The sequence below is a fragment of the Argopecten irradians genome, chromosome 7 (assembly GCF_041381155.1).
Source record: "Argopecten irradians isolate NY chromosome 7, Ai_NY, whole genome shotgun sequence".
Classification (NCBI taxonomy): domain Eukaryota; kingdom Metazoa; phylum Mollusca; class Bivalvia; order Pectinida; family Pectinidae; genus Argopecten; species Argopecten irradians.
Window position 1 is genome coordinate 27,627,292 of NC_091140.1, and position 25,798 is coordinate 27,653,089.

Consider the following 25,798-nt stretch of genomic DNA (forward strand, 5'->3'; position numbering starts at 1 on the left):
ATGAAGTGACCAGTCCAGTAACAAAGTGACCAGTCCAGTAACAAAATGACCAGTCTAGTAACAAAGTGACCAGTCCATTAACAAAGTGACCAGTCCAGTAACCAAGTGACCAGTCCAGTAACAAAGGGTACTGACAATGAAATGACCAGTCCAGTAACAAAGTGACCAGTCCAGTAAAAAGGGTACTGAAAATGGAATGACCAGTCTAGTAACAAAGTGACCAGTCCAGTAGCAAACGTACTGAAAAAAGAAGTGACAATCTAGTAACGTACAAGTAACAAAGAATGACAAGTAGTAACAAAGTGACAAGTACAGTAATAAAGTGGCCAGTCTAGTAACAAAGTGACAAGTCTAGTAACAAACGGAACTGAAAATGAAGTGACCAGTCCAGTAACAAAGTAACCAGTCCAGTAACAAAATGACCAATCTAGTAACAAAGTGACCAGTCCATTAACAAAGTGACCAGTCCAGTAACCAAGTGACCAGTCCAGTAACAAAGGGTACTGACAATGAAATGACCAGTCCAGTAACAAAGTGACCAGTCCAGTAAAAAGGGTACTGAAAATGGAATGACCAGTCTAGTAACAAAGTGACCAGTCCAGTAGCAAACGGTACTGAAAAAGAAGTGACAAGTCTAGTAACAAAGTGGCCAATCTAGTAACAAAGTGACAAGTCTAGTAACAAACGGAACTGAAAATGAAGTGACCAGTCCAGTAACAAAGTGACCAGTCCAGTAACAATCCGTACTGAAAATGAAGCGACCAGTCCAGTAACAAAGTGACCTGTACAGTTACAAAGTGACAAGTCTAGTAACAAAGTGACAAGTCTAGTAACAAAGTGACCAGTCCAGTAACAAACGGTACTGAAAATGAAGTGACAAGTCCAGTAACAAAGTGACCAGTACAGTTACAAAGTGACAAGTCTAGTAACAAAGTGACAAGTCCAGTAACAAACGGAACTGAAAATGAAGTGACCAGTCCAGTAATAAAGTGACCAGTCTAGTAACAAAGGGTACTAACAATGAAATGACCAGTCCAGTAACAAAGTGACCAGTCCAGTAACAAGGTGACCAGTCCAGTAATAAAGTGACCAGTCTAGTAACAAAGTGACCAGTCTAGTAATAAAGTGACCAGTCTAGTAACAAAGTGACCAGTCCAGTAACAAACGGAACTGAAAATGAAGTGACCAGTCCAGTAATAAAGTGACCAGTCTAGTAACAAAGGGTACTAACAATGAAATGACCAGTCCAGTAACAAAGTGACCAGTCAAGTAACTAAGTAACCAGTCCAGTAACAAAGTGGCCAGTCTAGTAACAAAGTGACCAGTCTAGTAACAAAGGGTACTAACAATGAAATGACCAGTCCAGTAACAAAGTGACCAGTCAAGTAACTAAGTAACCAGTCCAGTAACAAAGTGGCCAGTCTAGTAACAAAGTGACCAGTCCAGTAATAAAGTGATCAGTCTAGTAACAAAGGGTACTAACAATGAAGTGACCAGTCCAGTAACAAAGTGACCAGTCCAGTAACAAAGTGACCAGTCCAGTTACAAAATGACAAGTCTAGTAACAAAGTGACCAGTCCATTAACAAAGTGACCAGTCCAGTAACCAAGTGACCAGTCCAGTAACAAAGGGTACTGACAATGAAATGACCAGTCCAGTAACAAAATGACCAGTCCAGTAAAAAGGGTACTGAAAATGAAGTGACCAGCCTAGTAACAAAGTGACCAGTCCAGTAACAAACGGTACTGAAAATGAAGTGACCAGTCCAGTAACAAAGTGACCAGTACAGTAACAAACAGTACTGAAAATGAAGTGACCAGTCCAGTAACAAAGTGACCAAGTTACAGTTACAAAGTCTGTAACAAAGTCTAGTAACAAAGTGACCAGTCCAGTAACAAAGTGACCAGTCCATCAGTAATAAAGTGACCAGTCCAGTAATAAAGTGACCAGTCTAGTAACAAAGTGACCAGTCCAGTAACAAAGGGTACTAACAATGAAATGACCAGTCCAGTAACAAAGTGACCAGTCCAGTAATAAAGTGACATGTCTAGTAACAAAGGGTACTAACAATGAAATGACCAGTCCAGTAACAAAGTGACCAGTCCAGAAAAACAAAGTGAACAGTCCAGTAATAAAGTGACCAGTCTAGTAACAAAGTGACCAGTCTAGTAACAAAGTGACAAGTCTAGTAATAAAGTGACCAATCTGTAACAAAGTGACCAGTCCAGTAATAAAGTGACCAGTCCTAGTAACAAAGGGTACCAAACTAGTAACAAAGTGACCAGTCCAGTAACAAAGTGACCAGTCCATTAACAAAGTGACCAGTCCAGTAACAAAGGGTACTGACAATGAAATGACCAGTCCAGTAACAAAGTGACCAGTCCAGTAAAAAGGGTACTGAAAATGGAATGACCAGTCTAGTAACAAAGTGACCGGTCCAGTAGCAAACGGTACTGAAAAATAAGTGACAAGTCTAGTAACAAAGTGACAAGTACAATAACAAAGTGGCCAGTCTAGTAACAAAGTGACAAGTCTAGTAACAAATGGAACTGAAAATGAAGTGACCAGTCCAGTAACAAAGTGACCAGTCCAGTAACAAAATGACCAATCTAGTAACAAAGTGACCAGTCCATTAACAAAGTGACCAGTCCAGTAACAAGGTGACCAGTCCAGTAACAAAGGGTACTGACAATGAAATGACCAGTCCAGTAACAAAGTGACCAGTCCAGTAAACAACAATCAAGTAAAGTGACCAGTCCAAAATAAAGTGACCAGTCTAGTAACAAAGTGACCAGTCCAGTAACAAACGGAACTGAAAATGAAGTGACCAGTCCAGTAACAAAGTGACCAGTACAGTAACAAAGCCAGGTAGTAACAATGAAATGACAAGTCCAGTAACAAAGTGACAGTCACTGAAAATAAGTAACCAGTCCAGTAACAAAGTGACCAGTCCAGTAACAAAGTGACCTCTAGTAATAAAGTGACCAGTCTAGTAACAAAGTGACCAGTCCAGTAACAAAGTGACCAGTCTAGTAACAAAGGGTACTAACAATGAAATGACCAGTCCAGTAACAAAGTGACCAGTCCAGTAACAAAGTGACCAGTCCAGTAAAAAGTGACCAGTCTAGTAACAAAGTGACCAGTCCAGTAACAAAGTGACATAACCAAGTGACCAGTCCAGTAACGTACTGACAATGAAAGTGACCAGTCCAGTAAAAAGTGACCAGTCAGTAAAGTAAAGTGACCAGTCTAGTAACAAAGGACAGTCCAGTAACAAAATGAAATGACCAGTCCAGTAACAAAGTGACCAGTCCAGTAACAAGTGACCAGTCCAGTAAAAAGTGACCAGTCCAGTAACAAAGTGACCAGTCTAGTAACAAAGTGAAGTCTAGTAACAAAGTGACCAGTCAGTAACAAAGTGACCAGTCCAGTAATAAAGTAGAACAGTCCAGTCAGTAACAAAGGGTACTAACAATGAAGTGACCAGTCCAGTAACAAAGTGACCAGTCCAGTAACAAAGTGACCAGTCCAGTAAAAAAGTGACAAGTCTAGTAACAAAGTGACAGAATGACCAGTCCAGTAACAAAGTGACCAGTCCAGTAACAAGTGACCAGTCCAGTAACAAAGTGACCAGTCTGTAACAAAGTGACCAGTCCAGTAACAAAGTGACCAGTCAGTAAAAAGTACTGAAACAAAGTGACCAGTCTAGTAACAAAGTGACCAGTCTAGTAACAAAGGGTACTAACAATGAAGTGACCAGTCCAGTAACAAAGTGACCAGTCCAGTAACAAAGTGACCAGTCCAGTAAATAAAGTGACCAGTCCAGTAACAAAGTGACCAGTCCAGTAACAAAGTGACAGTCAGTAACAAAGTGACCAGTCAGTAACAAAGTGACCTGTCCAATACAAAGTGACCAGTCCAGTAACAAAGTGACCAGTAACAAAGGGTACTAAAAGAAGTGACCAGTCCAGTAACAAAGTGACCAGTCCAGTAACAAAGTGAAAATGAAGTGACCAGTCCAGTAACAAAGTGACCAGTCGTAACAAGTAAGAAAAGCCAGTAACAACTGAACAATGAAAGTGACCAGTCCAGTAACAAAGTGACCAGTCAGTAACAAAGTGACCAGTCCAGTAACAAAGTGACCAGTCCAGTGACAAAGTGACCAGTCCAGTAACAAAGTGACCAGTCTAGTAACAAAGGGTACTAACAATGAAATGACCAGTCTAGTAACAAAGTGACCAGTCCAGTAACAAAGTGACCAGTCCAGTAACAAAGTGACCAGTCTAGTAACAAAGGGTACTAACAATAAAAGTGACCAGTCCAGTAACAAAGTGACCAGTGGCCAGTCTAGTAACAAAAGACAAGTCTAGTACTGAAACAATGAAGTGACCAGTCCAGTAACAAAGTGACCAGTCCAGTACACGTACTGAAAAAAGTGACCAAGTCCAGTAACAAAGTGACCATCCTAGTAACAAAGTGACCAGTCCAGTAACAAAGTGACCAGTCTAGTAACAAAGGGTACTAACAATGAAATGACCAGTCTAGTAACAAATTGACCAGTCCAGTAACAAAGTGACCAGTCCATTAACAAAGTGACCAGTCAGTAACAAAGTGACCAGTCCAGTAACAAAGGGTACTGAAAATGAAGTGACCAGTCTAGTAACAAAGTGACCACAAGTGACCAGTCTAGTAACAAAGTGACCAGTCCAGTAACAGTAACAGAACAAAGGGTAACTGAAAATGAAGTGACCAGTCCTAGTAACAAAGTGACCAGTCCAGTAACAAAGTGACCAGTCTAGTAACTGAAAAGGTTCTGACAAAGTGACCAGTCCAGTAACAAAGTGACCAGTCCAGTAACAAAGGGTACTGAAATGAAAGTGACCAGTCCAGTAACAAAGTGACCAGTCCAGTAACAAAGTGACCAAGTGGACCAGTCCTAGTAACAAAGTGACCAGTCAGTAACAAACGGTACTGAAAATGAAGTGACCAGTCCAGTAACAAAGTGACCAGTCCAGTAACAAAGGGTACTGAAAATGAAAAACCAGGTCTAGTAACAAATGACAAGTCTAGTAACAAAGTGACCAGTCCAGTAACAAAGTGACCAGTCCAGTAAACAAACGGTACTGAAAATGAAGTGACCAGTCCAGTAACAAAGTGACCAGTAGACAGTAAAAAGTGACCAGTCCACTAGTAAATGAAAGTGACAGTCCTAGTAACAAAAGTGATAACAAGTCCAGTAACAAAGTAGTAAACTAGAAAAATGAAAGTGACCAGTCCAGTAACAAAGTGACCAGTCCAGTAACAAACGGTACTGAAAATGAAGTGACCAGTCCCAGTAACAAAGTGACCATGACTTGTACAATAAACAGTATGAAGCACTGGAAAATAATAAGAACAAAGCCGAATGATTTGAACATTACTCATTAATAATAAAAAAAAAGTAACAATTTCATGACGCCTTAGATAATATTAATACATACATGAAACATCATCTCCTGCGAGCCTAAAAGTGATGGTTATTTTTGATAGTTTTTTTTATTTATTAAGTTCCTGGTCTAATATTATAATTAAATATCAAAAATATACCATAATCCATCTATACCTACTACACGCCACAGTAGGAATTCCAAAATAATGCAAAGCAAGCGGCCCTCAAAATCCCCCGCCCTACCCCCCGCCCCGCAGCCACCCGCACACCCACCCCCCCCAGTGCGCAATAAAGCAGGATTTTTTCCCTTTTATAGATAATATTATACCCAGCAACCACAAAGAACCCCCTTCCCCTCCCGCCCGCCCCCCCCCCGCCCCCCAACCATTACCTGTAAACCCCCCAGGAAAACCTCCACCTCTCCAAACCATCTAAACCACAGTTTACCAAACCGCGTAGCTACCCCACACCCATCCACTAACCAGTCCATCAACTCCACCCACTCCACACACATGGGATTACCTAACCTAACCTCCCGCACCCGTTCAAACATGATATATAACAATCAAGTCTCAAGGGCAAAACACGAGGCAAGGGCCACAAGTGGCAAGAGAGGCGGCCGATTAATTAAAATGAATGCCACATCAATCAATGAACTGAATGGGGTCTAATTTATACAATACAAACATTTATGCCCACCATCAAAATGCACCCCATTCAAAAAAATGCCACCCACCAGACCCCAACCTAACCAATAAATCAAAACCCCCTTCCGAACAACTGACATAATCAAAAAAAGTACACCCACCCCCCCCCCCATCCCACCCGACCCCCCACCCCCCCCACCTCCACCCTCCCCCCCTAGTCCACAGAGCACGTTACCTCAGCACGTCTGTCATCGGAGAAAGAGAAAAAACGGTCATGCGAACGTCCCACCCCCCGCCCACCCCCCCCCCCACCACCGCCCCCCCCCCCCCCCCCCCCCCTCCCCGTAAAAAACTTCAAAAAAACACAATACCCACCCCCAAGTTCAACCCTACATCAAATAGTATCGCACCAATATGATCGTATCAATGAATCAAATAAATCCCGCGAAATGAAGTCCACTCACCTGCCGTCGCCCATAACCAACAACAACAATCACCCAGCCCGAGCATCCCCGCCCACCCCGACTCTCAGCTCGTCCCCCCCCTTCCTACTACTGGCAGACCCAACCCGTCTCACGAAAACCGTCCCACAAACCACCTCAAAACAAACACAATAAGATGGAAACTTTACAACCCACCCCCCCATACACCCCAATCCATCCACCTACGATTGATCATAACCAGCGTGTTAAATAAAGTTTATAAATATTATACACATGTATAAATTTAAGTTATATATATACTTGTAGACGGATCTCGTTAAATGTAGGTAGAATGTGAAAATTATATGATTATTTCGTATTCTAAATAAAGGGAGTTAAACAAATGTAACAAGTAAACATGATATACCAAAGTTATATCTTCCTATCATTGTATGAAAATAAATGACAATTTTATGTATTGATCAGTTATTCTAGTATTTCTGGTCAATATGCCATATCATTTATGGTTATGCATTTTATGATAACATCACTCTCTAATTACAGAACGCTTACACAATCGTACAATGACAAGAAAAAAGAATCAGAGCGTCTAACTAGTCAAGCCTTAGAACTAAGGGATAAGATAGTTCCAGTGTGCAATATGATGACCGCTTTAAATCAGCAATGGAATGAATTAACAACTTCTGTGAAGAAGAAAGGCAAAGGGAAGAGATCAGCACCTCAAACGCCCTTGGTGAACAACAACATGAACGCTGCTGATGCTATCAAGTTTTCTGCCAAGGCTTTGAACGATATGGAAAACCTGTTAACGTAAGTTTATTTCATATGAAGTAATTCAAGGTTGATAACGCACCTTTGGGGAGTTTATCAGTCTTATAGGAACCTTTATTGTGAAAAGTTCTACGTTATAAACATGAAATGGTTGTAAGCGCGTTCGTTTTAAACGTATTTTACTGTAATAAGAAATGCATGAAAATATTCATTTAATCAGGAAACCATATACATACTATTGACAATTCCGCAAAAATAAAAACTCAATAAAAAAAATGGTGTCAGTTGCTTTACCTCAAGAGTAAGTATAATGAAAATAATATGGCATAAGTGTTAAGCTATATGAAACCGCTAAATGAAAGCGTAGACAGGGGGTAGCTACACTTTTATGTACTGCGCACGTAGTGCTACCTCTTCAGTTCGTGTTGTACAAATCTAACGTTGGATTGCATCCAACTTCAAGTAAATGGTCAATAAATGGTTGGTGTTTGATGTTTATAAATATCCATACATTATATGTTGATCATCAAAATATGGAACACTTTCAGCTGAAATTTTGTATACATGGTTTGACGATATGTTTAGTAAGCTACATGAGATGATGAAAAGCCAGAAGGAGTTCCGAGAACTGGAGTCATGGGTATCAACATCCGTAGGAGCTGTCAAGACAGGGAACACAATAACGCCAGAGAAAGACTCAACTTATGTCAAGGAAGGTCCACTGTCGAAAATCAAAACACAGATGGTTCATTTCTTCGATGAATACCTAACGTTAGTAATCCTGGCTGACTAACAGAGCAAATGGATCTTCCAGAGATAAAGTTGTTCATTTTAGAAATCTACTTGACATATTCTTAAAAAGAGATTACTTGTTTCGCTATTACAATGTGTGAAGAATATACGTTTTTTCCCAACATGTTAATGGTGTTATTCACACAACCACACCCAAAAGTACCATGCAACTCCAGTTGATCAAAACAGATGGATTTTGAATATTCCATCAAGATCTAATTTACGAATGTAAAATTGCTTTATCTCTGACGCATTATCTAAATCAGATGACGTTTTTGATGTTCAATGTTTAAATGGAAAATGACATATCGATTTGATTTATTTGTGTGTTAAAGGTAGGTTTCGCCCAATGAAATATAAAGACTACGAAATTGAAATTTATCCTGTACATAGATATAATCTTCAGATAATTTTAAATGCATACAGCGAACAATATAGGTGGTCAGTTGCCTAGCTTGACCAGGAAAATACTCCTCTAAAAATAGGGTGAAGTCAAGCTTTACATAGACCATGACTTATTTTTTTCCAAAACGAGGTCGCATCAACAAACGGAAGCGCGCAACAAAATGTCAGATAGCAGTGACAGTCCTGCCACGGCATGTTCAGTAAAAAAATAACAACAAATCGAAGTGCGATGGACTGTTTATACATATCATATTATAGCACTATAAAAAGAGCAACAGTTCCACTATACAAGAAAACACTACCTGAATATACCACAGTCTCCCAAAACACGCACCATACACAACCTACACGCAACACACGGGAGGCCGTCCTTACATGACCATAACTGTTATTAGGACGTTAATTAATAAAACATATAATATTATCTAAAACACTTCATGTTACTTAAATACGCTCACTAGCTTAGTACATCAAACATATATGTAGTACGTTTGTCGCTGTACATTTGTATGTGCGCTGGCATTTGTGTTGAAATTTAACTCACCACGTGCAACAGAATCCGGGCAAGTTCCGCTTTAGACGTGGCTTCTGTTTCTTCTATTGCTACATGCCATCTCTGCATTTCATTCCCTAGAGATATCATAGGGTGCTACTGATTCCATTGTAAATTCCTCGTCTTTGTTGCCGATTCAGATACATTTTTTTTCACACGCTTTCGTTCAGCCATTTTGTTTACTATTAGTGCGTAACAATGCGCATGCGCGAAACTTCGACAACACAATCTATCGTAGCTTCATTTGCATACTACTCTGTCTGGCTGACAATCGTAATAAATCAAGGATTTCCTTCAATTTTGTATTCAAGACACATTTTTCAATCTCATACACATAAAGAAATTAAATAGGGATATTTTTAATATGTTTTTTTTTCATCTTTTCTTCCGTTTATCGGATTTTACAAAACAATATTTATTTGGTTGGGCGAAACCTACCTTTAAATGGACCATTATTTGGTGATAATTACTCATATCCTCCTAAACAAACGTTTCTCTTTACATTAATTAGACAACAGGCAGACGTTTCTAGTTTAAAACAAGAACTTTCCCGTCTACAGCAAGAAAGACAAGACATTGATGCCAAATGCCATACGATTGAACAGAGTCATTCAAAGTAGGTGTTTACTATACCACTGTATCAGAAACCAAGTAAAACCTGATACAAGCAACAGTAAACTGAACAGGTCTGTTAACTTACGATAGTCAGGAGAAAGAAATACGAAACCATTTATCAGAAGTAAAGTTAACAATTTTGATAATTCTGTAACTTTTTCCTGGATATAGACTGAATGAAATGCCCTAAATCATCTGACTGGCGGCAGTCCATTTTCTGCATTTTACTGATTAACGGATTCGTACCAGTTATACCGGTACAAATTCGCGAATCTGCAGTAACTGAAATGGAACGCGTACACATTTAGTTGCTATAACTTCAATTGTTTTATATATAATTATAACCGTATCTACTACTGTTATCGCAATTTTACCTCCCATATGAAAACTGACTCTTTAATTCCGATGATTAGTTACATAAATTGACATCTATTTAAACAGATTAAATACGGATATGATATCCAAAGATGAAGAAGTTAGGAGCTTACATGAACTCATGACAGGGCGAGGGCAGGAAATCGATAAACTGAAAGAGGAAAACGACATGCTTCTGCAAAGGTAAACTTCTATAAATGTAAATGATTAAGGGGAAGGTAAAGATCAAACCAGGTTTTTTGCCAAAGGATCATGCTGCATTATAATAAACTAAATGCAAGATAAAAATTGGAGACTAATTTAAAAGAAAAAAAAGATATTAAAAGATATTTTGTCATGATTGTTTTCTTTTATTTTTATCTAGTGTATATTATATATGCTTTAAATAACACGAGTCTTATGAAATATGTCTCTCCAACAATTTGAGCAAAACTTCCTTTCGAATTCTGCACTCAATGCCTATCAAATTACGACTTTACGAACAACGTAAGTCTTATACGTCATTTGAAATTCATGGATGTACTCTGTTTTCTAAGACAAAAACAAAGTATGGAGGCTATCTCAAATCTGAAACAGCAAGTGTCAGATGCTGCGTCAATGAGTCAGGAGAATCGGGATCTACGACAAACGTAAGTATATTTAAAATAATTTTTAATGTGCTAATGAAAAGGTTAAGATTACGGCCAGTGTATCACAAAGTCTAAAAATATTATCAATAAAGTACAGACATCTATGTGTTGGGTATTGTTTTCATATTACATTCTGACTTTTTTTTAAAACTTACTCAATTGTGAGACAGCTTTGGATTTTGATCAAGGGATTTCCTATTTTGATATGATATGCATGTGCGTGTACAGCTAGGAAAGGGTTGGAGTGAGGGGATGGAGGGTGAAACGTAATTTCCAACACGTTTTGTTAGGCGGTAAACATATATGTAACTATATTTGGACGCAAATATTTTCACCCCATCCGACAGGTTTCTATCTTAGTTTTAAAGGCATTACATTTCGGTGTAAAATATTTTTTTAAAAATCCAGTAATCTTGTTAATGAATTTAATATAATTCAATGAACATATCATATTGACAAGACAAAGCAAACCCATAATTAATTTTTTTCCTAGAAATTTGTAGATTTTTAATTTCTAAAAATTATCTGTATATAACGCCTACTTCAAATAACAAAAAGAATTCAAATATAACCGTACGGTAGGAAGATTAAGTTAAAAAAAACAGGTGTATTATATGTGTTGAATATCCGCATCTTAAAATAAAAATTCTCGCTGCTCACTTAAAAAACTCTTTATTGACTGAAAAATAGGTTGTTTTTCTGTTTTACAGTATTAAAAGACTGGAACAAGAAATGATTGATAGAGAAGGAACAATACAGCACGAGCAAGACGCCAAAGAGAAACTTTCAGAAAGGTACAGATGCTATGTATGGCTATATATCCTAGTCTTGTATCAAAACTAAAATATTCCTCTACATATTAAAAACAATCCTACCATTGGAAGCAAATTTTATTTTATTTTGGAAATGAAGCTAAAACGAAAGGAATTCCATTAAATACATTTGTTTAACTTCTTATATCCTGCTAGTGAGAAATACATTTCAGTTATAAAGATATCGAAATATGCTATTGAGCTACAATTTTTATAAATTTTCTAATGACATATTCGAAAATAACAAATTATGATGCAAATAATAATAAAAAAAACAATGAGCCTCGATTAATTTATTGATTATCAGGCATTTTAATGGTGTAAAGCATTGAGATACAACAGAGTATTTCTAATGAAAATCTTGAAAATAACAAATTATGATGACAATAATAAAAGCAAAACAATATCCAATTATGATAAAAAATAAGCCTCAATTAATATATTGATTACCACACAATTTAATGGTGTTATAAAATAATAACAGATTCCAGGAAGAAATGTTGTCAAAAGATGAGGAAATCAAACGGATGAAAATCTGTATAGAAAACAAATCCAAAGAAATCGAGAAGATAGAAGAACAAAAAAGCAAGCTGTTGAGCAGGTATAAACACATAAGGATTGTTTGAAGTTTGTTTCAAAACGATATATACATTTTACATTATTACTACTCTTTCGTCGGTTGGACCAGATATAACCTAAATCTATGATATCATGTTGCCTTCAAAATATTTTTGAAATGTATCTATTTTCATAATTCATGAAACAAAAATTGGAATAAAAAATGAACTTGAAGATGAAATTTCTAGCTTTCCTCAATACCTTTCGAAAACAAGTTGAGAAATGTTCTCATGTGTTTGGAAGATATCTTATGACCAAATATTACTTCATTTAGATATCTCACCATGTCACTTATCACTTTAAGAATCAGCAAAGAAGCAGGAGCTAAATTAACAGACAATAACAGTACCATATGTGACCTCAGTGATCCCAACAGACCGACGAAACTGGCCGAGATGTTCAGTGAACTGTACGATAATGAGTGGACGGAAGCGTTTGAGGAGGTGCTCGGTAGTCAGTACTGTACAAAGGAAATGAACGAGAAAGAAACCATTGGTTTCCTGCTGCATATACTTTCCGTAAGTGTGATTACCACCACTGTTATCATATACTGTGTCGGCATCCTCCATTTCGTGGTTTGTATTTTTTACAACGGTTAGATCGATTTGTTGACAGCAAATAGTTAATACTCATCGAATTATTAAAATTAAAAAAAAAAACAAGAAAAAAAAACAAAAAAAACGAAATTAATAGATAAAAAATAACAACAATATTTGTCGTTCATTGTTTATAGGTTACCAACGATTACTGCAGGAAACATGTAGTTTTACAATGGAAAGAAATCCTGGACGCAGTATGTCAACTATCTACGGATGTAAGAATTTATCATTTAGTTTAGAGTTTATTTATTCAGATAATTTGCAATATACAATATTTTTTTCTCAAAACAGGAAAATAGAAACAAGTGTGTTGGGCACTTATGTAAATCAATCACCTTGGTGAAAACTAATTACAGAATCGAGATGAAAAGCGAATTCGTACGAAAGTTATCTAATTATTTACAAAATTCCAGTACGATTATAGAATATAATAATTATTTCTAAATTATAATAGAAGTTTTAGTGTAGGGGGCAAATTAATGAGATTGGTTCAGATTATATGAAGTAATTAGTTGATGGTTTAGATTGGGGGTTGTGATGAGGGGAGGGGAATGTAGGGTTTTGGTTTATGATGAAACATATTTAACATTATTCTATAGTAGAAAACATAATTGTTTATAATATGTAATTCTAAACTGGTAAGAATTTATCCTTATTTTATTATTTATGATACTAATGCACTGGTAGTACTTCATTAATGTCATAATTTTTATAATTAATGAATATGTTATGCTTTGTTTTCTGCAGGAATCGCAGATTCCTACTGTTTTAATCAAAGACTTGCGTAATGTAAGAAAGATGACCGCTGCCATATCTGCCGAGGGTGTAGCCAAGGTAAATAACATACCAATTAGCAATAGTTCAATAGACATGTGAAATTTTTTACACCACTTCTTTACATGTTTGTAGTTTTTAGACAGTAAAGTCATTATAAATATATTTATAACACATATGACAGCTGTCTTTATTTCGTGGAAGTAATCTTATTTAAACTTTTCCTTTTTTGTTTCATTTTGCCATATTTTACATCCTATCATCAATTTTGAGTATTTTCACGTGTACAATTCATACATTTTAGAGGTTCTTCGAGTCGGGACTCTCCAGTATCAACCATATGCCAGAGGAAGTGGGTGGAAACTTAGAACTCTACACCCGGAAGTGCGTAGAAGTATGCTGGCTGATGTCAACTCAGAACCCTCCGTTATCCCTCTACAAAGATGTGAAAGCACAGGACACATTTCAGGTGGACCTGTTTCAATTCTACACATGTGGTGGGACAGCTGTAGACTATCTAGTCTGGCCAGCTTTGTTATGTGAAGAAAACGGCAACCTCCTTCGTAAGGGTGTTTGTCAAGGAATGAAAATAAAATAGTCCACCAGACGTTAATGAAGGAAGGTTACCGTTTGCAGAAATAAATAGCGGAAGACTCGTCCAGAAATTTAATACAGTATATGACAATTGAAAATTTCAAATGTAACCTGCTATAAGTAAAGTGTTCGAGGGATTGTTTTTTCAAACTCCTGAAAGAAAACAAAATATGTAAATGTGTAACTGATAATAGCTGAATTAATAAGAGTGGTAGGTTGTACGGAGTAAGAACACTTGAAGCCTTGAGATCGATGTTCGATTCCCTGAATTAATGTGATAGTCATACTACTGCATTTCTGTCCCACAATCAGACTAATTCTCGTGCTTTATTTTCGTCCCACAATCAGACTAATTCTCGTGCTTTATTTCCGACAAAAAATGGGCAAAGGAATATCGATTTTGATTGCAAAGCAATTATTAGATCAACTTGATGATATGGCAATAAAGCTGACAATGCAATTCAAATCATTCAATTGAGATTAAAAATATTTCAGGAATCCTTTACGAGACATTTTCCTTGTGAATGACAGACATTTCATTTCTCTCTCTATGAACATTCAGACGCCCTCGCCGACCTTTATATACAATGTGAAGCACGTTTGCTTGTTTTTTTTTTAGTTTTTTTAACTTCCATTGTCAGCTTTAATATATTGTTTCCCAGGTTATACATTAAAAATAAAAAAAACGACCTAAAATATTTCGTTAATATGCATTTAAAGGGACAATTCACTCAGGCTAATTCTTTTACATAATCAAGAAGCAAAATACGGCATAAATGTATTGTTCTACATTTCTTATGAAACATACAACAAAAAATATTGACAAATTCCACGTTGTTGTTTAGTATTTTAATTGATACCGTTGTAATTACAAATCGTTGATCAATACGATTATGCAGGTACACTATGTACGCTGTACCAATATCCGAGCCAAAGTCACTAACGTTAAACAAATGAACTACATAACCACGGTCGAGGTGATAAAAGATTTTTTAGGCAAGACAATTCACCTAATAAGGTAAACACACTGCTGTAAGAGCGATTTGAGCAGTTCTAGACAAAAGTAGCATTACTCTACGAGCAAGGGACAGGGTTCGGCATACAAGATGTTCGACCACAATGTGTAATGGCGGAAGCGAGCGAGTTTGAACATTTCACTCGCATTCACCACAATGGGCTTTTCTGCCATATCACAGTAAAACCAACTGATCTAATTTCCATTAGAACTGGGTTTTTTCCGATATATGTACACATTTTAATGTTCTCTTAGACTGAATTGTCCCTTTAAAGTATTAGTCTATTCAGTGAAAGAGAAACCATTAACATTGAAAAATTCTGTTAGAGGCTGGTAATATCACATAGTAAAAAATATATAAATATGATACAAATGATAAAAAAATGTCGGATATAATCTGTGAATATTATCAAATATTATGAGTTTTATGTGTGAGAGAGTTACTACTAAAACTATATAAGAATGTTAAAGTTGACATTTTCGTGAATGCCATTGTACCGCGAAAGAAAAGTTCCCCTTCGCGTTAAATTTTGTGAATATGTGACCTATGTTGCTAAACGTCATAAAGAATATCAATCGCGAAAATAACACTTAGAAGTAAATCGCTAAATTAAGCATCCGAAAAAAGTGATGGAATAAATATAATTTCAAGGTCATAGATCATTGCTAATATAAATTCCGATACATCAGAGAAGTTCGAAAGTCAATACTTTCCTGGTGGTGTCCATAACATGTCATTTACGAATGTAGTCGTGGAATTATCATTCAGAAATAATGTTGATGATTTTGACACCTAGAAAACTATCCACATTAATCAGTAAAATTTAATTAGCACGTGGGAGTAGGGTGTTTAAACAATAAATTAATAGTTACGGTGACATACCTGTGTACTGATATCATAAGAGGAAATGCAATACTGTACATGTTAACATGTATACCTTTTTGTCACGGAATAGAAACATTAACGCCACGGATCTAGTTTCATGAACAGTTCTTAAACTAGGAAACTTTCTTAACTTAAAATATTCTGAACAGGAAGTCATTACAGTAGTTAAAAATAAATCTTGATAAGTTTTGAACTTTTCTTAACTTCTGCAATGGTTTCCGTTGCAAAATTTAAAGTGTATATGAATTTCCTGAAATTACGGAATGTTCGTAAAACTGGGCCATGGTCTACTCCGCATGGTTCACCATACATAATATTACAGTTTATATATATACACCTAAACGCGTATCGTAGTGCATTATACCTATACAATTAAAATGTAGATTGAATACGCACTGTGGAGCGGTTAAAGGTACGGCGATGGTAGCCATAAAGTGAGACAAGAAATGTTGTATAAAAAGGTGCACGTAATTATCATTGGTGTCAGTAGAAACATTTCTACATAACTATAACAACACTGGTCATATGATCTATATCCATATGATACGATGTACATACGCTAGAGATCTTAACAATACACATTATTCAATATCAATGACAGCATACATGTACATACAACATGTCTGTTTAAATATCCCTCATTATATTCTTCTATAGTTACTTCGAAATCCGGCAACATAATTCTCAGAATACAACCAGGATGTAAATCGTACCCGTAAAATGGCGAAGTAAGTATTTATCGTAATTACTTGAGAAAGATTGTCATGTAGGTTTGCATATATATATAGCACAGTGTGTAAAGTGTTTTAGGTGAACTAACGATCACAACTAGACACACATTGTTAACCTTAAATACCATTCACATTTGTTTTGATTTACTTGTCACGTAGTAACCAAGCATTAAGGCTTTAGATCTGCCTTTTTTTCCTCTTAAAGTGAAAATGTCATTTAATAATGTGTTAATTCATAACACGTGTGTTTAATATTGCTCAATTTATAACACGTTTGTTTGGTTTCGATTAATTAAGTTAACGTCCTATTAACAGCAAGGGTAATTTAAGGACGTGCTAGGTTTAGGTTATGAATGGAAATCGTAGTACCAGGAAAAAAGATCCCGACCAGCGATCAGTGCATTGTACCTGGCAACTGCCCAACATAGGATACGAACTCAAGAGTGGCAGAGGTGGAAGGCTTGTGAAAATACGGCGGTCCTCTGTTCCACTCCGCCTCCATGGTGCTATAGATGAATTTAAACTCGGAGAACTTTCTTTACACAACGATCGTAGTAGATACCTACAATTTCAATGTGTAATTTCAATTCTCTGTAATTTTCAGTTTAAAAACAATATAAAAAATTACTGATGGTCCGATGCAGCGGATGTTGCTGATGTGATCACTCTATTTCATGTCATCTGTGATGGTACATCCTAGGTATTTGGACGATTTTACTGCCTTAAATCTGTGGGCATGGATGGTATATATGTAGCTAAATTTTCAATTGATAAATAGTACTCGGTACATCTCTATTGGTGGAATGCTATATTCCACTGTTGCTTCCATAATGATAACTGGTTAAGATTCATGATTAGAACATTTGCTTTCTTCGTATCCGACATGTTCCTTGTGATTCCCTCGACAAATTCTAGTAGCTGTGATTCACAAGAATGCTTCTGTCTGAATTTGATTTTTTGTTTGTTTGTTTGATTAATTAGCTTACCATTAACAGCCATGGTCATGTACAAATTGTAAGGACGGCCTTCCATGTATGCGGTGTGTTGCGTGTAAGGAGTGCGGGTTTGTGTTTTGCGAGACTGCGGTATATTCGTGTTGTGTATTCTTGTATAGTGGAACTGCTGCCCTTTTTATAGTGCTATATATCACTGAATCTACCTGTATAGTCCGTGATGTGAATGGTGACAATATGTTTCAAACGTTTGCAGCCTATACACGTAATTGATCTTACGTTCGCTTGCTTCCAAGCAGATGACAAACTACCTGTTTATATTGATAGTGAGAAAATAATGCATTGACGTCAGCGCTCTATGATAGCTATGCTAGAACAAATAATGAATGTTACACACCAATGCATGTCAAAACATTAAAAACAATCCTGATATGTGCATTTAATTTTTACATTTAACTGAACTGTCTCCAATTTCACTATCAGATAGTCCCTGATATTAATGGATATTAGGTAAGAGATAGTAACCCCTGGAGTATCGAGTATGTAATCAACAACGATCACACAAATCAACATTATTGTAATTAATCACAATTATATTAATCTACAACTCAAAGAGTAGTAGTTAACCACCATAATATTTATCTACAACTCAAGAAGTAGTAGTAAGTAACCACAACAATATTGATCTATAACTCAAGAAGTAGTAAGTAACCACAATAATAACAATCTATAACTCAAGAAGTAGTAAGTAACCACAATAATAACAATCTTATAAGCTCAAAGAGTAGTAGTAAGCCACAATGATATATTAATCTACAACACAAAGAGTAGTAGTAAGCCACAATGATATTAATCTACACAAAGAGTAGTAGTAAGCCACAATGATATTAATCTACAGCTCAAAGAGTAGTAGTCCAAGAAGTAGTAAGTAACCACAATAATATTAATCTACAGCTCAAAGAGTAGTAGTAAGCCACAATGATATTAATCTACAGCTCAAAGAGTAGTAGTAAGCCACAATGATATTAATCTACAGCTCAAAGAGTAGCAGTAAGCCACAATGATATTAAACTACAGCTCAAAAGAGTAGTAGTAAGCCACAATGATATTAATCTACAGCTCAAAGAGTAGTAGTAAGCCACAATGATATTAACACAAGCTACAAACAGTAGTAGTAAGCCACAATGATATTAATCTACACCAAAGAGTAGTAGTAAGCCACAATGATATTAATCTACAGCTCAAAGAGTAGTAGTAAGCCACAATGATATTAATCTACAGCTCAAAGAGTAGCAGTAAGCCACAATAATGTTAAACTACAGCTCAAAGAGTAGTAGTAAGCCACAATGATATTAATCTACAGCTCAAAGAGTAGTAGTAAGCCACAATGATATTAATCTACAGCTCAAAGAGTAGTAGTAAGCCACAATGATATTAATCTACAACTCAAAGAGTAGTAGTAAGCCACAATGATATTAATCTACAACACAAAGAGTAGTAGTAAGCCACAATGATATTAATCTACAGCTCAAAGAGTAGTAGTAAGCCACAATGATATTAATCTACAGCTCAAAGAGTAGTAGTAAGCCACAATGATATTAATCTACAGCTCAAAGAGTAGTAGTAAGCCACAATAATGTTAAACTACAGCTCAAAGAGTAGTAGTAAGCCACAATGATATTAATCTACAGCTCAAACAGTAGTAGTAAGCCACAATAATGTTAAACTACAGCTCAAAGAGCAGTAGTAAGCCACAATGATATTAATCAACAGCTCAAAGAGTAGTAGTAAGCCACAATAATGTTAATCCACTCTGAACCCCTCTTAATTAATATACCGTACAGATCTAAAACATTTTTGAAAGATATGCATTCTACCAAGACTAAAATTGATTACACATTTTAATGTTAGTTGTTATGCAATAATTATAGTTATATGCGACTTATCTATGCATTTAAAGGTCTGAGAATAAGCAGGAGGCGGATATACATGATCCGCCAGTAAAGGTCGCTGGTCAGACCGATGATAGAGCCGGGGATGATCAAGTAGATCCAAGTAATACAATCTCCAGTGGCATGACATCAGGTCAGTCGAGAGAACAATATGAAGACGAAATACAGAGACAAAGGACACTGATAGAGCAGCAGAAAACCAAACAACGTGAACTGGAGGAAAATATTATTTCTTTGAATAAGGATAATGAACAGTTAATGATAAGGTTAGTACTTCATAATGTTTATCGTCAGCCGTTTGCCAATGAGCATTGTATTTTGGAGAGGAATGATATTGACATTAAGAGAGGAAACACGCTTAATGTCAATGCTATTCCTATATGTTTGATGATCTATAAACAAATTATAGATCAGCAACAAATTATGGATCATATTTTGTAAAATTTTCATTATCTAAAAGGATTTGTATATTGATTTTGAAATACAGTGTACATGCAATCCATGAAAATTTTGTAATTTAGTTTTGATTGCTTATCAAAGCTCATAACTGTATTTGGCGAACAGGTACAAAAACAAAACTATAATATGTGATATTATCCATCTTAAGTTCCGTTACAGATATATTATTTCGTGTCCACAGAATGAGTAAAATGGCTGGAGACAAACTAACACGAAACAATCCAGGCATCGAGGATCTAAGTGACCCGAACCGACCAAACTTATTGGCTCAAAAGTTCGGCGAACTTTACGATAATGAATGGTCACACGCCTTGGACAGTCTCAACCCAAATGACGATGGCAACGATAAAAAGTATATATACATCTTGGCAGAAATACTCGAGGTAAACAGTGTTTTATTCTATCATTTACTTACCCAATGTTATGCTATTACCAAATATTTACAGTTTGCACTGACATGAACTCAATAACCATGCTTTCTAGTATTATCATTATCAGTGTATAATGATAGTACAGCACGTGCGGCGATTCTACTGTTACGGGAATAGTCGCTGGCGTAGAAACGTGGGGTCATGGCCCCACTTTTGGTGGGGATCCAATCAGCCGTTCAATCGAATTCGTTGACGATGACGGAAGAGAAAAAAGTATGGGTATTTTAATAAAAAATATGCAACTGCTGCGAGAATAGATTATATTCATTTACGTGAAAAACTGTTAATATAAGGAATAGATTTTTACTTTAAGAAATTTTAAATAAATATTTTAAAGATGCTCCACCGCTGACAGAGCAAAAATGATATTCGTCATTTGAAAATTAATTTGTAATCTAATCGTGTATATATATGCCTAATTAACACAAATAAAATATATAAAATAATTTATTTCGCCTTTGGTGCATGCGATATCAGTACTTCATTCCATATAGGATATAGTGCCACGGAATTTTTTCGGGGTGCAAATAATTATTTTTCATATTTTTAACTTGAAGTAAAATTAGAAGCTCAAACTTTTCAGTGGTGGCAATGATGCAAAGTAAGTATTTTTTGTAACTGAAGAAAAATACTAAATCGTCTGCTTCTGATTTTGATACTGAAAAAATGCCATTTGTCAGCGGTGGAGCATCTTTAAATAAAAATGTATTCCTTAATAGCATTAGCTGTAATGTACTGTACATACAAATTGGCTGTTGGTTGCAACAATTAATTAGGTCAATGGACAATGCGAAATATACAAACGGTATCAAAATGATTCGCACAGGACGCTTCGGCGCATAAAATGCATGATAATTTGCGGCGACATAAGCTAAAACATGATAATATTATAATACATATAATGTAGGACAAAAAGTGGAAAACACATAGAAAGATCTACGGGTCATGCTATTGTTTGAAATGTAAGGGTATGGGAAGTGAAACCAAATTTCTTAAGCAGCAAAATGTACGTAAATACCAAGCTTAACTAAAATATCAAGTCCTCAAAATTAATATTGGTCTTAAGCAGCACTTGTGCACTTCGGTAATGACTATAACTATAACAATAACACTCTGCTTGATTTTGCTATTTCAATACATCATGGTATCATTTTTGTTTTGTTTTGTGATATTCAATTTCATCGATTGATTTTTGTTATCAAGTTTTGTTACAGTGAATGTGAAAGTGTTGCGGATCAACAGTTATTACAGTTAGAAAAAGATTGCTTCTATCTTAATCCTCAGAACAAAGTGAAACAGGTAAATGTAACACTAATGCTCATCCCTTCGTTGTTTGAGAGTCAATAATTAACAATTGGAAACTTAGCATTTTCCCAAAACATTGAAAAGTATCCTTCTAACAAAACATACTACAAAGTTGATAAACTCAGGTTAACCGGAAGTTCTTACAGAAGTATTTAATAATCAAAAGTTATAATTATCTTTAAAAGTTGCAAAAGCTATATGTATTTCCCGCAATTTCCAGTGGCTATTTGAATCTCTATATGAACTTTCCTAAAGAAATATATTTATATGTGGTCACGTTACTAACCCTGAGTGTGTTTACCAGTTATGCAGATTCAGAATACATGTAGAAAATGCCTTATGATTTTGTGTGTTTCATTGTCTGTGATGATATAAACACAGAAGGGTGATTAAAGGGACAATTCAGTCTAAGAGAACATTAAAATTTGTATATATATCGGAAAAACCAAGTTCTTGTGGAAATTAGACCAGTCGGTTTTACTGTGATTTGCCGGAAAAGCCCATAGTGGTGAAATTACACATTGTGGTCGAACATCTTGTATGCAGAACCCTGTCCCTTGCTTGTAGAGCAATGCTACTTTTGTCTAGAACTGCTCAAATCGCTCTGACAGTAGTGTGTTTACCTTATTAGGTGAATTGCCTTGCCTAAAAATCACCTCCGCAGTGGTTATGTAGTAGTTATTTGTTTAACGTGCGTGACTTTGGCTGGGGTATGGTTACAGCGTACATATTGTACCGCCTTATCGTATTGATCAACGATTTGTAATTAATTACAACGGTATCAATTATAATACTAAATAATGATGTGGAATTTTTCAATATTTTATGTTATATGTTTCATAAGAAATGTAGAACAATACATTTATGCCATATTTTGCTTCTTGGTTAGGTAAAAGAAGTAGCCTGAGTGAATTGTTCCTTTAACATATTTACTCTTTAGTAACACGTCACAAAACCTATAGCGTACTGACATCGAGTTTACATCCGACAAACTATGGCAAGAGGAACAAACACATTTTTTATTAATGGAATAAGTTTCTGATTATTCAAGTTTATTTCACCGATGCTGAAATTAATGGTCAGACAACAAAACAGTTGTTTATGCCTGATCATTCAACTGTCAAATAGTTTCCCCGCGATGTCGGTACCAACGGCCTCGAGACTCTAGTTCGAGGAATACAACTTCCCAATAACCAGTTAGGCACTATAGTGTTCACAACTTCCCAGATTAAGTTTCATGTTGAGATGAGAACTTGACTGACGCCTAAACAAACAACGCCATTTGAAGCAAGCATTTTCTATCCTTCAGAAACCCAGCGATGACGACCTGGAATCTGCCAAGCGCCATCTTTTGGATGCCCAGTATAGTGCATCTATTTTCACCAAGACGGCTGTTATCGATGTAAGGGTATACATAGAATATATATGCATATATTACAGAGTTATTTGCCCTTGCGGGTAAACATTGGATATGAAGTCGCGTGTTTGCGATTGTAACTTTCATACTTTTCGGAGAAAACGACGTAACAATGGATACTTATACCAGGTGCATGTAGATAGATAAATATCCAGAGGTGGCATAATGTACTGTCCATATGGAATGATAGCTAAGAAAAATACCAACACTGTCGATATCGTACACTACGTACGTTTTATCCTCTCATTAAAACTATTCAACGTACCAAGTACTATCGCGGAAGCGAGTATGCATTTTCGCACATGACATTAGCATCCTGAATAGTTTAACATATCACTTTGCTTTTGGAATACGTACATATCAGAGTATGAATATCTTGACAATTTTATATTCCAGAAAGTGACATTGGGCCTAAACAGACATACGAAGGTCAGAGACGGAGTACAAAGGGTACCAAGAGAGTTTAGGGAAAAATGCATTGAGATATGTTGGAGTATGGTAACACATGCGCCACGAATGGTTTTCAAGTGGCCTGATAGCAGCAAGGGAGGCAAGATAGATCACAACTATTTCCAGCCCTACACAAAAACCGGGCATGATGTAGATTTTGTTGTCTGGCCTGCCATGCTGAGCTGTAAGGACGGCTCATTACTGAGGAGAGGGACCGTACAACCTGTAGAAGTTAACAAGTAAATTACATTAATGAAATACATGGTATCTAGTCAAATCTAAGTATGGAAGTTAAAGATGCTACGCTGCTGACCAATGGTATTTCTCTTTGTCAAAAACAGGATCAAACGAATAAGTATTTCTCTCCAGTTGCAAAAGTTACTTACATTACACCATTACCACCATTGAAAAGTTTGAGCTTCTTATTTTACTTTACTTAATTGCATCCCGAACAAAGTGCATGACACTATGTCCTATATGGAATGAATACATTAAAGTAGGCACCACCAAAAGCAAAACAAGTTATTTCATATTATTTTGTGTTATTAGATATACATTCACGCGAGTTAACACAAATTATGGTTCAAATGATGAGTATCGTTTATGCTCTGTCGGCGGTGGATTATCTTTAAGGTTAGTGTACCCAGATTGATACCCTTATGGAGAACACAGCTTGTTGTTTGATTATCGAGTTAACCTCCTTTTCCACCAATACCACATCATTTATTGGTTATTGTGTTTTTTGTTTCATGCATAGATGTCTGTAGGGTTCTCCTTCCTATACATAACTTTTAAATTAATCACTTTGTCCGAAACGTGTGAATCTTCATCAATGTGGCCGTGCGACAGGTACTGCATGTGCTATTGTATTCTTTCTGAGTATCGTAAGGCCTTGCCAAAGAAAATTTGGTTAAACAAGAAACTTAGAGAACTAAAATACTCGACAGAAATAGAAAATATATTGTTTTCCACACAATTTTGTTCTATTCATTAAGTGAGTAAATCAACCTTAAATGCCGCCATGGAATTTGTCCCCCATCTAATTCAGAAATTAGTATATCCATGTAAAATAGGTTATTTCTTATATAGCAATTGTTTCTAAAATATTGGCACATAAACAAATATAAGACTAAGGAACACTGTGGAAAACTGAAACGAAATATAATTTAATTGAAATATCACGCACGGCATTGTGGATGCCTACGATGGTACCGTTAGAGGTAGTTCAACACTTGTGCGACGTTAACCGTAAAATATTATCAAATTTAGTATACTAAAAAAAGTAACTCAATATAATAAGGACAACTGCATCCACCTGCTACAATAAAATATAAACTTATCCATAAATATTATGTTTTACTTTAACTTCTACGGGTTTTTTCTCGCTGGATATTAACACAGGCAAGAGTTCACATGTGATATCAATCGCATTGCCAGTAAACATATACACTGTAATTAGCTAACTGTAACAGAAAATATTTACATTTTGCCACAGCGACTCCTTTTACTCTAATGATAATCGTGATCTACATTATGAGCCAATAAATGCAGTCTAGACTTAGTGTAGTAATATCTATATAAATGGATGCGAGTCTTATTTACTGACACCATGTTAGTCCGCGCGGGAAAAATTTACATTGTAGTTGAATGAACTAGTTTGGTTATGAAACTATAAAAAATCTTTTAAATGTCTCGATAATTGAAAGTAAACTGAAAAGCTGTTAAAAAACATTGAAATTTTGTTGTCTTTTTAATTTTTTATAGGAACTATTTTTTATCATATTGAACTTGGCGGTTGAGGTTAAATGGCTGAAGCGGGAAATTCAAATGTTAACTCGCATCTAAATTATGTTTTACTTCGAACTAGAAAGTAAAATGTAAATAAAACAATTAAAGGATTGTTAGATTGCATTTATTGGATATATAAATGCAATCTGGGTGGCAGATAAATATTGATAGCGCCCGTACGGGCGCTATTCAATTTATCTGCCACTCAAATTGCATTTATATATCCAATAAATGTAAATATAACAATCCTTTAATAGTTAAATAAATGATGCGTATACATTGATTTCAATTTGGGTACAATTACTAGATTATAAATCACTCAAGCAAATGAATCTAATGTATTTCATAACTAAGAT

The 25,798-nt window shown here is 35.9% G+C and overlaps 1 protein-coding gene across 1 annotated transcript; it reads left to right on the top strand.

The window, feature by feature from the left end:
• Positions 1-7,040: 7,040 nt before the first annotated feature.
• Positions 7,041-24,081, top strand: LOC138327116 (myosin-4-like). Its single transcript, XM_069273100.1, has 17 exons — positions 7,041-7,328; positions 7,875-8,060; positions 9,551-9,655; positions 10,096-10,212; positions 10,566-10,658; positions 11,369-11,452; positions 11,955-12,071; positions 12,393-12,606; positions 12,822-12,902; positions 13,435-13,521; positions 13,766-14,058; positions 16,614-16,658; positions 19,601-19,858; positions 20,233-20,434; positions 21,686-21,781; positions 23,097-23,189; positions 23,601-24,081. The coding sequence occupies exons 1-17, from the start codon at positions 7,159-7,161 to the stop codon at positions 23,895-23,897; spliced, it is 2,538 nt and encodes an 845-aa protein (XP_069129201.1). The 5' UTR covers positions 7,041-7,158; the 3' UTR covers positions 23,898-24,081.
• The last annotated feature ends 1,717 nt before the right edge of the window (positions 24,082-25,798 follow it).

Excerpts from the sequence above, each read along its gene's own strand:
- LOC138327116 (XM_069273100.1), top strand. The coding sequence starts at position 7,159 with ATGATGACCGCTTTAAATCAGCAATGGAATGAATTAACAACTTCTGTG. Across the intron at positions 12,072-12,392 it reads AAAAGCAAGCTGTTGAGCAG|AATCAGCAAAGAAGCAGGAG; the intron begins GTATAAACACAT and ends TATCACTTTAAG. Across the intron at positions 19,859-20,232 it reads AATGAACAGTTAATGATAAG|AATGAGTAAAATGGCTGGAG; the intron begins GTTAGTACTTCA and ends TCGTGTCCACAG.